A 13,177-nucleotide genomic window follows, 5' to 3' on the forward strand; every position below is an offset into this window, starting at 1 on the left:
TACGTAAAATACCCCACAGACCTGGATTCACCAAGAGTCTACAAAATTAACCTGGTTACATAGTACCTATTAGTGACTATATTATATTGTTCAGATATATTTCACCCTCAATCATGTTGATTTAATACCTGGATCAGGAGTATTGTTTCACCTCCTCTGAGCTTTCTCAAAACTGGTAAACTTACTGCGTCAAAGACAATACTGCAGTCTCCTAGTAGTCGGTACAATTTCATTTTATGGAGAATACTGTGGAATACTTCATTGTGTCAACTACCATAGTTTCTGTATGCGGATGGGATGTAGTTGAAATACTAGATAAATCTGGTTGTTCTAGTCTACACACTCGAGTTCAAGTTCTTGTTGAAGGCAGCAGCAGGACCGTATATCAGACAGATGACTGCCCTAACATCTTGCCCTACATTTCCTGATTTGGGAGATTAACGCCGCTCCGACGGCATCTCCGTCCCGTCAAGCAAGAAGCTTCTCCAGCTTTCCATCTTCAACCCCAACAATAGAACTGGAACGAAGCTTCGTTTTTTCAGCACGTTTGGCCCATATCTGACTGGGATATATATTTTTTTTTTTTCATACTGCCCAATATTGATTTCTATCGCTCTGAAGCATGGGAACCACAAAACCGCGCCCCCCAGGACGAACCTCCGTCGCCAAAGCCCAATCCCTCCCGGACAAGACCTTCATCATCGATAATGGCGCATACACAATGAAAGCGGGTTACGCGCCCGACTTCCCGCCTCCTGAAGACAAAGAAACTGCTCTTTCAGCTTGTGCTGTGATCCCCAATGCGATTGCAAAAACCCGCGGAGGTCGAGTCTACGCGGGCGCCCAGATTAACACAGGCGTCACAGACTGGAATGAGATGATATTCAGGCGACCGGTCGAGAAGGGGTACACGGTGAATTGGGAAGCGCAAAAGGAAATCTGGGAGAATTCTTTCTTTGATGAGAAAACGGTGCGATCTAAAGATATGCGCATCGCGGACCCGGAGGATGTGACACTCTTGTTTACGGAGGCTCCGAATGCCTTGCCAGCATTGCAGAAGAACGCGGATGAGATTATTATGGAAGAGTGGGGGTTTGGCGGTTATTTCAGATGTATTGGTAAGTTTGGGGAAAATTGATAAATCATTATTATATTGCTGGTGGGACCTCTCGGAGCTGATCGCATTCGCAATTAGGTCCGTCATTAAATGCCTGGAACGAGATCCAGTCCTTGTTCGGTGACCCTCTCTTGCAAAAACCTGATTCTGCTGTCACACCCACGGAGTGCGTGCTCGTGGTGGATTCCGGATACTCTCACACCATCGTCACACCGGTTTACAAGGGGCAGCCTCTCCAACGCGCCATCCGACGGCTTGACCTTGGGGGCAAACACCTGACAAACTATCTTAAAGAACTGGTATCTATGAGGCAGTACAACATGGTCGACGAAACCTATATAATGAATGAAATTAAGGAGGCAGTCTGCTTCGTGAGCCGCAATTTCTCCAGCGACCTCGAACAGACATGGAAAGGCAATGCTAAGCGCGGACAACCCGACCCTGGGGAAGGCGTTGTGGTTGATTATGTGCTGCCTGACCCCAATGGAGGCAAGAAGGGCTTCATGCGACCGCATGAACCGATTCTGAATTCCAAGAAGAGAAAGGCTACTCTCTCAGGCGCGGGCGCAGAGCCACTCTCCGAGGATGTCTTGGTTTTGGGGAACGAACGGTTCGCTGTGCCCGAGATCCTTTTCACGCCTAGCGATATTGGCATGAAATCAGCCGGAATCCCGGATATAATCTTGCAGAGTCTTTCTGTATTACCTACAGGTCTCCACCCAGCCTTCTTGGCTAATGTTCTTGTTGTTGGAGGAAATTCTTTACTCCCCGGATTTTTAGACAGACTGTAAGGCATCTATCTGCCCCCCCCCGGGATATGAATTTTGCTGATACATCTACAGGGAAACGGAATTGCGCCAAATCGCGTCGGCAGAATGTGTTGTAAGAGTTCGACGTCCTGAAGAGTAAGTTCATTCATCTTCTGGTTAGTTTTTGTCTTTGATACTTATTTTTTTTTTTTCAACTAGTCCAATACGCTCTACTTGGCTTGGGGCATCCCGACTGGCAACCAATAGAGAGGAGCTCAAGAAAGTGGTGATCACTCGCCAGGAATATCAAGAGAACGGCTCTGCTTGGGCTGGTCGGAGGTTCGCTGGTGCTGTATAAGCATAAATAGCATGTTTTGTTTGATATGTGGTATTAGCGTTTGGCGTATGTATACGGAGGGTAAAATAGAAGGGTCATTCATTTTATAGGCATGCTACTAGTAGTGTGTTGGTATTTTTTTTAACATAATTTTTGTCAGTGATACCCTTGCCGTTAATACTTCAGCAGTCCAGATTATTCTTGATTGATACCATGGCTACTCAGTTACAGTTGTTAGGTGGTAAAAATAAAATGCCTTCATCACAAATTTGGACATTGCATAACAATGAATGAATGGATCTATTTTTTGGCAATAACAAACATACACACACTACTACACTGTACTAGGTAGAAGAGAACGCATGATCTGCTGTGCGCCATATATTGAAACCCTTACCAATTCCATCAGTAGTCGTAAAACCCCTTCCCGGACTTCTTACCCAGCCAGCCGGCATCGACCATTCTCTTCAACAAGCCCGATGGTCGGTACTTGCTGTCCCCAGTTTCCTGGTGGAGAACATTCATGATAGCAAGGCAGGTGTCAAGCCCGATGAAATCCGCCAAGGTCAAGGGACCCATGGGAACATTGGTTCCGTTCTTCATAATGCTGTCGATATCCTCACGGCCGCCGATGCCGGTTTCAAGACAGATAATAGCCTCGTTGATGTACGGCATGAGGATTCGGTTTGCGAGGAAACCGGGCGAGTCAGCCGAGAGGGACGCGATCTTGCCCATGCGCTGGACAAACGCGACAGCGGTGTCCAGCGTCTCCCTGGAGGTCTGCAAGCCGGAGATGATTTCAACGCCCTTCTGAACAGGAACAGGGTTCATGAAATGGGTGGAGACCACTCGCGACGGAGCCTGGAGATCGGTGGGGTCGGTGCTTGTTGCAGCGGCGATCTTGGTGATCGAGATGGAGGATGTGTTGGTGGCAAGAATAGCATGCTTGGGTGCGATCTGGGCGAGTTGCGAGAAAATGGATGTTTTTAGATCGGGGATTTCGGGGACCGCCTCGATAATGAAGTCCATGGACGAGAGGTCGTCCAGCTTCAAGCTGGTAGTGATGCGTGCGCGAGCAGCATCTGCAGCATCTCTGGTGATGCGCTCCTTGGCCACGTCCTTCTCGAGTAGCTTCTCTGTGGGTTACAGTGTAAAAAAGGGGGGTTAGCAATTCGCTGAAAACCGAGGTCGACGCAGGCGGGGAAGGTTGTATGTATGTATGTATACACACCTGCGAACTTCAGGCCCTTATTAAGGGAGGCCTGCGAGCTGTCGACTAAAGTGACAGGAACCTGAGCTTTCTGGGCAGCAACGAGAGCAATTCCCAGTCCCTATTTCGTCGTCAGTTTCTCTACCAAGAGCTATAATCGATGGCTTCCGGGAGAAACAGACCATCTGTCCAGCACCAACGACTCCCAATGATTTAACCTCGGCAGCATAGGCAGCGGGAGACGTGCTGAATGCACGGGAGGCCATTGAGGGGCCTCTACGGCCGAGCACACGGAGGGAGGAAGACAGCATCTCTGCAACAGCAAACGCGTTCCCTGGGAAAAGTGAAGGGAAGCTAGAATGGTGAACGCCAAAATGGACAAGAAAGGTCCCTCTCGACTTATCCCGAATATACAAAGCAAAAGCAAGCTCCCATGTGATTCGACGTCATCGGTTACCCGCGGTCGGCTTCTTTGTTTCTCCGCATACCCGCCAAATCCGCTTGCCGAGACGCGGAAACGCGTGACTGACGCGTGACTATTGGCTCTTGATTAATACACGCGATCTTCATTTGGACGGTCAAATTTGGGGTCGTTACGACAGTGACTATGAACGCAGAGGGCGACGGAACAAGCCCAACGGACTACGATGGAGGAAGTAGTATCGGTTGGCCAGACGGTCCAAGTGGTGGACCCTGACGTGCGTTCTCATGTTTATTCTCTGGTCACTGCGGTGAGGATCCTTCCTGTTCAGTGTGTTTCGCGAGGGGAGGTGTAGCTAACGGTATTCTAGCTGGGAGGCTTCAATGGCGAAAATGCTGATCAATATGTACTCGGTGACGATGCGTTGGCTTGTTTTCGCGATATCAAGCGCTGGCTGAAATTATACGATGAGAAATACAACCGGATGGATGTAGCGCGATGTCTGGGAGAAGCGAATTTGGTCAACGGGGACGTCATTCCGATCCTTGCGCTGTGGTGGAATAGTGGACAAAACAGCAAATATATGTCGAGAATCGCATTGGCATGTGGTAAGTAGATCAGGCCTCGTTCTGCTGGGAGACGGCCGTGATAGATGTAGCTAATCCCGGGCAGTTGAGTTGCTAGTACCTTTGACTTGGCCGCTGGAGATCCACGGCGAAATGACAGTCAACCACCATCGCCACTTGCCTTACCTACAGCAGGCGCAGGTGTCATACAAACGTGCTATCCTCAGTCATGGTGGCTGCGGCCTTCTTCGAACCGTCATCCGCATTGGCCTTCCCAGTATGGCAATCCCACGATCGGAACGAACAACTCGCGATGAAGGAATTCTGAAACTAATGCTATACTATTTACGGAATATTGCGATAATATCTGCCAATGCCCGTCTCGCAGCAGAAGGGGATGAGGAGGAAACGTCGAGATCCGCGACAATAAATGCCTTCCAAAACCAGGATGTCTTTGCGCTTCTTCTTACGTTGTGCTCTAACGTGAGCGATGACTTCAACATGCTAGATGTTCCTCTTCTTGAGACTCTATTCCACATCGTAAAGGGTGTGAATGTTGAGAAGCTCTTCATGAATGATACCCAGCGAACTGCCAAGCGCTCCGACGAGCTGAATGATCTGCTACAACAGGAGTCATCCCTACGAAGGGAATACGCCAAAAACGCACCCACTCGCCACGGACGATTCGGGACAATGATCTGGGTTAAGCGCGATGACGCCAAGGTCTCTACGGTCTCAGGACAGGACGTCCTTAAAGATGGTCAGGCCACCCTTTACAAGATGGACCAAAGCAAGAAGTGGAACAAGCCCCAACATCGCCAGAGGAAACAGGACGAGACAGTGAATAACGATTTCAGCACACCAGTGCATCTTAATCAGACTGCATCGAAGAACTTGCGCACCTTCGTTGAAGAGTTTTTGGATTCCGGATTCAACCCTCTTTTTACACACGTTCGCAAGGCAGTTGAACGCGAGTCAGTTCGGGTTCTTCCCATTAACAGACGACACTATTTTTATACCGTCGCCTGGTTCCTCGAAGCAGAGCGCGTACGGCGCGTACGGCAAAGTGAGAAGCGCTCTCAGAGCGAGCAACCCGGTAAAGAACTCGAGCCAGATAGCTTTGGGCTGGTTGCCGGTGTTCTAAACCAGGAGAATTTTGTTTTCTTGAATAGGTCGATGCAGTATAGCTTTGACAATAAAGAATGGGAGGACCTCAATGCTGCAATGCGCTGTTTCACACAGATTTTATTGACGATACAGGAGATGGCTCAGTCGCCCCTTGAAGAGGATCAAGAAATTGCGGAAAATATCCAAAACAGGATTTTCTACGAGGAAACAACCCATGATCGCATACTCGCTGTCATCCGAGGGTATACTGATCAAGGGTTTGGGTACTTGGATGCATGCACCGAATTGTCACATGTGTTCCTGCGAATGCTGGAACGCTATTCAAAAGAAAACGTTGACATGCAAGTGCGATCACGGAGGCGAGCTAGAGGTAAGAAGAAAGCAACCGAACAGCAGCAAGAGGGGGCCAACGACGAGGAGCCGGCATCAGAGGAAGAAGATTTCGCAGAAGCTGAAAGAGAGTCGAAGGAGCGCAAATTCGACTTTACACGCTTTGCTACTAGATTTTGCAACCAAAAAAGCGTCGACACCTTCGTGACCTTCCTAAAGTACTACAAGGAACTAAATACGGAACAGCTGAAACGTGCGCACCGATATTTCTATCGGATAGCTTTCAAGCAAGAGATGGCTGTCTTGCTGTTCAGAGTTGACATTCTCAATCTTTTCTACCGGATGATCAAAGGGCCAGGCGCGCTCGATTCGAAGAAGCCAATTTTCAGAGAGTGGGAAGAGTTGGTTCGACAGCTTGTAAGACGACTTATCAAGAAACTCGACCAGCGCCCCGCCCTGGTGACTGAGCTATTGTTCAGCAAGATCAATTCGACCGCATTTTACCTGGAATACGGATATGACAAACAGACGATAAGGACGACTAGAAGGGCTCCGGCGGAACTCGAGGTTGATCCTAGAGAAGCTTCTACTGTGGAAGAAAAGCTCAGCATCGTAGTAGCTGCTTTGGTAAGGGACGAGCAAGCTGGATTAGTCAAGTGGATTAGCGATGTTCTGGGATCAGCAGCAGACGAAAGGGAAGCATGGGAAGCCCAAAAGCAAGCTCAAAATGACGAAGTTTTGGGCACTGCAGAATCCCCGAACCCCATCATTGGTAAGTTCCCCAGACTAACTAGTTCCGATGGAATTATTAATCTAATCGACAATAGCCGTCAAACCGCACGACGACTCGTGTAGAACGGCAATGTTTCTCAACGCTAAGCTCCGACTCCTGCTAACATTAGTCAAATTTGAACGACTAGGGCAGGAGGATGTGGAGGGGGCATCCTGGATCGTTCCGTCCGCATTAGGCTCGACAGAACTGCGAGAATCGAAGTCTGTCATTGATAAAGCCCTTGTCATTGGGGATACCGATGGACGCGATCCCCGCGAATTGTTGCGGCGAAAATATGCCGGCGAGGCTAGGGGAGGCGCCGAGCAAACACATCTTGATGTAAATTTCGGATCGGACTCCGAAGGCGAGGATAATGTTCCTGATGGGTCTCTGTTTCCGCCAAATCCTCGATCGAGGACCAACGCCCTTGATGAGCTAAAGAAGAAGCGCAAGAAGCGTCTGGATGACGTTGAAAGGGACCCAATTGACGAGGAAACATTGGAAGAGCGCCGCCAAGCGCGATTGGAAAATACCAGAGCTCGCCTGGCTAAGATTAAGAGCGATCTTTACGTGCATGCCAGTGACGAGGAAACGGATGAAGAAGCGGATGAGGAGTTCTTCCGGCTTGAAGAACAGAGGCGAAAAGACCAATCAGAACGGATCAAGAATGCCCTCCTCCATGGCGTCCCAGAAGACGCAGGTGCAAGGTCAAGCAAAAAGCGAGGCAAACGATCAAACGATTCCAAGGCTCCTGGCGAAGGAGCCAGCGGGAAGCGGCGACGACATAGCGCACAAACCAGCGAACTTGATGATGACGACGACATTCTTATGAGCGATACTGCCATGTCCCGTGAAAGCCCCTCCGGCGAGAATAACGACACACCTCTCATACCGGGAGATGATGAGCTTTACTTTGATGATGATCTAGCATTCAGACGAGATCGAGAGAAGGACCCAGATCCGCATGTTAGCGATGAAACTCATGCTTCGGACGCCTCTAAAGCAGACGAAGGCGCAAATGAAGACGACGAGGATGAAGATGTGCCTTTGGCTGCCCCAGCTCGTAGGCGCATGCGAGCAGGTTTTGTCATGGATAGCGATTCGGAATAATCCCCTATGCGCTACAGTGTATCTATCATAGGGCGATTGATGACTTTTATGAGGAGCTTTGGCGTTGTATTTGGACCAGCCTTAGGACAAAGCTTTTAGGGCATGCATATTTCGCAGGGATACCTCCTTTGCCTTGCATAAATAGTATCAATTCTAACCAACTGGGTATAACAAGGGCATCGTATTCCTGCACTACAGACCACCAAGTAGTTAGTTAACTAGTAAATTGAGATTTGTCACGGAGATGACTCACGTCGTAGTTAACTATTAGTTAACTAACGGGGAAGTGAGTCAAAATTGTGTAACGATGAAAAGCCATCCAAATCCCCCCCCCCAAAAAAAAACCACCATCACACACCACAATGACCAACCAACTCCAATTCGTCACTCTGGATGTCCTTCACCACCAAAAGATTCCAGGGCAACCAGCTGGCAAGTCGTCTTCCTCCCCGACCCCAACCAACCGGGAAGCAGCCGCACCATAACCCAATCGCAAAAGCAACGCCATCGCGCGCGAATTCAACCTCTCCGAGACGATCTTCGTCCACGCCGACACGGGAGAAAAGCGAACCATCGAAGCATCTTCACAGAGAGCCAGGAGCTCCCGTTTGCAGGACATCCCCACTCACTATTGGCGCGGCCTCGTGGTTCCTTCGCCACTCTCGCACCAATGCAGAGCACGAGAATGCAATGCGCAAAAGCTCCTCATGACGGCCGGGGAGTTCCCAAATCTCCCGGCTTCCTGGCTCAGACAGTGTTGTCACGGTTCGTGTGGCGCATAATGTGCGCACCCATGCGAATCGATTCCCGGTTCGTCGGTTGCTGCAGTTGTATCCGTCTCTGGCGCTTCTACTGCAGTGGCGGCAGTGACTACTACGTTCACGCCGGTTCTGGCGGAAGAGGCGCAGCTGGATGAGGGGTGGCGGGAGGAATTCGTTGCGAACTACTTCTTTGTGAGGGATGTGGAGGACGCAGCCTTGGGGAAGAAGGTGATTCGGTCTCGGATGATCCTGGGAAGCCTTGAGGATCCTGCTACGGGGAGTGCAGCGAGTGGATTGGCGGCGTACTTGTCCCTGTTGGAGGGGAGGCCGGGCCAGTTCAGGTATGATCTCGTACAGGGAGTGGAAATGGGGCGACGCAGTGAGATTGGAGTCGATGGAGTGATTAAGGAGGTTGGGAAGATCGATACACTTGAACTACAGGGAAGTGCGGTCAAGGTGTCTGAGGGGAAGATTGTTGTCCCTGAGGAGTAGGATGATGATGATGATGATGATGATGATGATGATGATGATGATGATGCTATGGTTCGCCGCTTGATATGAGATGATATGAGATGATATGAGATGATATATTTGATACTACATTGACTTGCATTTCTAGAACACTGACATGTAGAAAATATATCATCATGGTGTAGAGATATTGCAGTACACAGATTCATTTGTCCGCCCTCTCTGCAAGTTGATGGCTTTGGAGCAGATTCCGAGAATATTCACTCTCACGGCCAACCTCGCAAATATGCGCGCGTCTTCTCTTGTCTTTCATCTCTTTACAATTGTATGCGCTGGTACATTTTCAATCTGCTTGCTCACTTGACATTCGCCCATGGATTTGTGTATTCCCCTGCACCAAGGCGATGTTCCTCTCCCCCAGCTTCTACGAACAACCAAACTGAAGACAGAAACTTCCGCCATGGCAGAGAAACAGAGCCGCAGGTCCTCCTTGTCGGGGTCAATAGAAACCCTCCGGAGCACCTTGACTGGGAAATACGGTCTCAGGAAGAGTCCTACGTCGTCGTCCTACTTCACGACTAGTCGACGCATCTCATCTGTCGACTCAGCTACAGCTACTATGCAGGTCAAGCCAGTATCCATCCCTCAAGACAAGGTCGATGAGTATATTCACGGCAGGAAAGCACGCCGCGCCATTGGTAAGATCTCAGGCCCATTAGCTGCGAAACACCGTCTGTTTAGCTCAGGCCACGATGGGGATAACCCTGAAGCCTCCCGGGAAACACAACCCCTACGCATCCTACGGTTGACTTCTCGTTTAAAGCCTCTTCCGTTACTACCACGCAGTCAGACTACCGTTGGGATCAGCCAGAGACCGATACACTCGAGAATTCCGACACCTTCTGAACCACCGAAGACGGACTTGTACTCGCACATGGTATATCAGAGGGAGGGGAGAAGAAGTGTTCTATCATCCCTGGGGAAGCGATGCACAGATATCCTAAGGAACGTGGACAAGAGTAGTCCGAGGAGCACAGAAAGCAAGAAGAGAGGGGGCGAAGACCTCGATAGGCAGCATGACAGAAGTCAAATAAATGATGATGGTCACGGTCGACTTCAGCAGAAATATCATCATCATCATCATCATCATCATCATCATGCGGTCAAATCCGCTACAGATGTATGTGCGGACAAGGAACTGAAATTTCCGCTGCATACCCAGAGCACCAGATATAATGCTCAATGTAGCAACATGCCCGTGATTACCGTAAAGCGGCCGTCGACCCAATACTCAAGAAAGGACTGGTCTTTCAATGCAGAGACAGGGAACCGGGAACAAGTGATACTCTCTAGAAATGCCTTACAAGATAAACGAGCTTCTCTACCTGCTGAAGGGCTGGTAGTGAGGAAAGTGCGAGCTGAGAGTAACAGCCAGCTCTTCCTACCTCGATACTACCAGACCACCACCAGAGGATCTTTGTGTGTCACAAACATAAGCAACGAAGTATCTACTGGAACTCGCAAAATGGCATCGCCAAAACGCATCAGACTGACCCGCGGCTTCGAGAACCTGAAAACTCAAGACAATGCACGGCCTAAACCCACCACACGTCCGTCGTACCCGAAGTCCAAACCTGAGAAAAGACAAAGCCCACAAAGGGCAAAGGACCGACCTAACCTTGTCATAACGTCCCTTCAAAAAGAAGCAAGCGAGCAAAACGAGAAGTCGAACGCACCAACGAATCGTTCTATTCGAAGTCCATATTCAGGGAGGATCCCCGTGCTAGCAGCCCATATCAGTGCGCGCCCTCAAGTCGAAAGAGCTATGCCTCGACAGTACTGGTTGGGGCGCCTGGTTACCCTCACCAATGCGTTTCATTATGAAGATTCTTTCAATGAGCCGGATATTGCATCAGGGTTCGAAATGCCCTCCAGCTTCACTCGTCCGTTCCAGCGTGCGGACGGTGATCGCGCGGCCTATCGCGTGAAACGGGCGTTTATGGTACTGGAAAATATGTGTGCGACAGAGGAAGCGAGTACTAGTCTTCGAGACTTCCGGACCAGTTATATCAGACGGTTTGGGGACCGGTGGATGAATTAATGAAGGCTCTGTTCGAGTTCTAAGGCTGTGTCTTTCTTTGCGTGATTAGCGACAAGGCATGGTTCTCTCTTTTTTTTCGTTATTGTCGAAGAAATTAGGTAGTTTCTAGGAGTTTGGTGACTATGGGTAGTTGATCGAATGTGTGCAGTCTAGCCAGTGGATGTGTGTTCCAAGTTATTCATCTTTTTTTTCCCTCTCTGATAAAGGATTCAGCTATCCAACAGACAGGTTCCAAAAATCATTGCCTCATAAATTTTCCCAAAAAAAAAAAAAACCAAAAAAACAAACCGCCCAAACGCCAGCCCTCAGCCATGCATAGTATAAAGCACGTGGTATCAACTATTTTATATCAAAAATCGATCGAATATGTTAAGCGTCTCACCTCCGGTTTCGTAGAAAGGCCGCGACTTGCTCGTGTCTGGTCACAAAGAACATCCTCTTACGATCTGATTTCCAAACCAGAACCCCGATTTCCTCGGCATAGCGGCAGGGCGCTTCGTATTCGGCCAGGCTGACAAAATCCTTGAACAAAAACCCCGGAGTAGCTTTCACACGGTCTCGTTCTAGTTGCCAAAGACGAATTTGGTCAACAACTGTCGGGGGGAGGACTGAGGGCGGCATGCCAGCCTGATTGGAGGTCGACCTGGAGGCATTATGTTTGCGCATCTGCGGGTGTGCATGTGTGGCTAGGTACGAGATGATTTGGTCCGCCGTGATACCCATTTCAATAGCTCTGCGTACAGACTGGCGAGTGATTTTGCCAGTGATTAAGTTAGGGAAGCGATATTTTAGTGACGTGAAAAGTGCAATAAGAGATATCTGTAGTGGCGAGGAGGTATAGGCGTAAAGTCGGTAGTTTGTTTCAATGATGATAAAGCCAGAGCTGGGCTTATTAGAGTCCCCATCCGTAGACCCAGAAAGAGAGCCTGAGATGGGATTGCTGAGAGCACTCGAATCGGAGGTCAGGGTAGTAGCGAGACGGGTAGGATAGAAATGTTCTGCTTCGGGAGAGTCCTGGTACACGATTCCAAAGTCGGCGAGGTCGGTCAAGGTGCGGAGTTGATTTGAAGTCAAGTGTTTCCTCTCGTAAGATTTTCCAAGTTCCAGGCTGCTTAAAAGGAAGATGAAAGAGAGGACTTCCACACTATCCATTCCGATGGCGCCAGCGCTGTCCACATATAGAATTAAAATATGCCAAACTTGCGTGCCAACATCTTGCAGGACAAATGCGAATCCGTCCTTGGTGATCTCAACACGCCGGTCCCTGATTTCAACTAGATGGCCAGCTTGCAGAAGCTCTTTCACGCCTTTGCTCAGATTCACATCTCGTTGGATCCCGAGGCCGCTTGTTCCAACCATGTATCCCAAAACTCCTTCCCATTGTCGCCGCGCATACTCATCGAGATCAGCGACGGATACGCCCTGTTCATTAGGTATTTGAGAAAGAACCCCGAAAGACTGTATTTGCTCGGCACCGGTGAGAGCTTGGCGGAGAGACGCGGCAAACGGGTTGGTGACCATGTAGGCACGGACATTCTCCGTGGTTGTTGTGTTTGAGAGAATATGCAGCCTTCCTAGAATCGATAGCGCACTGTCACGTTCTCTGGGGATACAGATAGAACCATTAGTGACTTGACGGTATTTAAGAGGGTTGCCCAAACTCGGTGGTTTTTACTCACTTTAAGCTCTCAGGTTTGACCCAAATCTCCAGATCTGCCGCGGGAAGAGGGTCTTTCAAGTATAGAAGAGCCATGACGAAGCATTTTGCTATCCTTAAATGTCAGCCCGGATGACAGGGAAAGGGTCAGCCCTTGAGTTATTCACACACCCAGGTCAGGTAGCATGCGCCGGAAGATAGCAAGAGCTGTGGATGGCTGTTGGTAGAGCTTGAAGAAGACTGTGCCGGGAAGGCTTTCGAGGTACTCGAACGGGCGGGATGGAGCGGCGACCATCTTGCCTTCGGGGATCGAGATTCAGGTCTCACCTCTTTAGCATGCTGTGGTTTCAGAGAAGAAGCAAGAAAGAGGAAAGACCGTCATGGATCGATCGCTTATCGTATAATTTCCTCCGGTGACCCAAGCGGCCCGAAGCGCAGTCCGCGGCC

General features: G+C 49.5%; 6 protein-coding genes across 6 annotated transcripts; 4 read left to right on the top strand and 2 right to left on the bottom strand.

The window, feature by feature from the left end:
• Positions 1 to 510: 510 nt before the first annotated feature.
• arp6 (actin family protein) lies at positions 511 to 2,475 on the top strand. Its single transcript, XM_040897370.1, has 4 exons — positions 511 to 1,118; positions 1,196 to 1,904; positions 1,960 to 2,022; positions 2,086 to 2,475. Exons 1-4 carry the CDS (start codon positions 623 to 625, stop codon positions 2,222 to 2,224), a joined length of 1,407 nt encoding a protein of 468 aa, XP_040751615.1. The 5' UTR covers positions 511 to 622; the 3' UTR covers positions 2,225 to 2,475.
• P175DRAFT_0524481 (3-hydroxyacyl-CoA dehydrogenase family protein) lies at positions 2,387 to 3,741 on the bottom strand. The gene is made up of 3 exons (XM_040899368.1): positions 3,596 to 3,741; positions 3,435 to 3,534; positions 2,387 to 3,339 (listed from the first exon to the last, which is right to left on the bottom strand). Exons 1-3 carry the CDS (start codon positions 3,722 to 3,724, stop codon positions 2,609 to 2,611), a joined length of 960 nt encoding a protein of 319 aa, XP_040751616.1. The 5' UTR covers positions 3,725 to 3,741; the 3' UTR covers positions 2,387 to 2,608.
• Positions 3,742 to 4,020: 279 nt separating this feature from the next.
• On the top strand, positions 4,021 to 8,000 carry tof1 (putative DNA repair protein (Tof1)). Its single transcript, XM_040894743.1, has 4 exons — positions 4,021 to 4,144; positions 4,205 to 4,442; positions 4,507 to 6,630; positions 6,686 to 8,000. Exons 1-4 carry the CDS (start codon positions 4,061 to 4,063, stop codon positions 7,738 to 7,740), a joined length of 3,501 nt encoding a protein of 1,166 aa, XP_040751617.1. The 5' UTR covers positions 4,021 to 4,060; the 3' UTR covers positions 7,741 to 8,000.
• Positions 8,001 to 8,054: 54 nt separating this feature from the next.
• On the top strand, positions 8,055 to 8,993 carry P175DRAFT_0558415 (uncharacterized protein; the record flags this gene model as incomplete). Its single annotated transcript, XM_040900838.1, has 3 exons — positions 8,055 to 8,176; positions 8,240 to 8,505; positions 8,569 to 8,993. The coding sequence occupies exons 1-3, from the start codon at positions 8,103 to 8,105 to the stop codon at positions 8,991 to 8,993; spliced, it is 765 nt and encodes a 254-aa protein (XP_040751618.1). The 5' UTR covers positions 8,055 to 8,102.
• A 352-nt stretch (positions 8,994 to 9,345) lies between these two features.
• Positions 9,346 to 11,096, top strand: P175DRAFT_0558416 (uncharacterized protein; the record flags this gene model as incomplete). The annotated part of the gene is made up of 2 exons (XM_040900839.1): positions 9,346 to 10,974; positions 11,037 to 11,096. The coding sequence occupies 2 exons, from the start codon at positions 9,346 to 9,348 to the stop codon at positions 11,094 to 11,096; spliced, it is 1,689 nt and encodes a 562-aa protein (XP_040751619.1).
• Positions 11,075 to 13,025, bottom strand: P175DRAFT_0460813 (TFIIH/NER complex subunit TFB2; the record flags this gene model as incomplete). Its single annotated transcript, XM_040894744.1, has 3 exons — positions 11,075 to 12,676; positions 12,753 to 12,840; positions 12,902 to 13,025. 3 exons carry the CDS (start codon positions 13,023 to 13,025, stop codon positions 11,452 to 11,454), a joined length of 1,437 nt encoding a protein of 478 aa, XP_040751620.1. The 3' UTR covers positions 11,075 to 11,451.
• Positions 13,026 to 13,177: the final 152 nt, after the last annotated feature.

Source organism: Aspergillus ochraceoroseus, assembly GCF_002846915.1.
Source record: "Aspergillus ochraceoroseus IBT 24754 chromosome Unknown P175scaffold_5, whole genome shotgun sequence".
Taxonomy (NCBI): Eukaryota; Fungi; Ascomycota; class Eurotiomycetes; order Eurotiales; family Aspergillaceae; genus Aspergillus; species Aspergillus ochraceoroseus.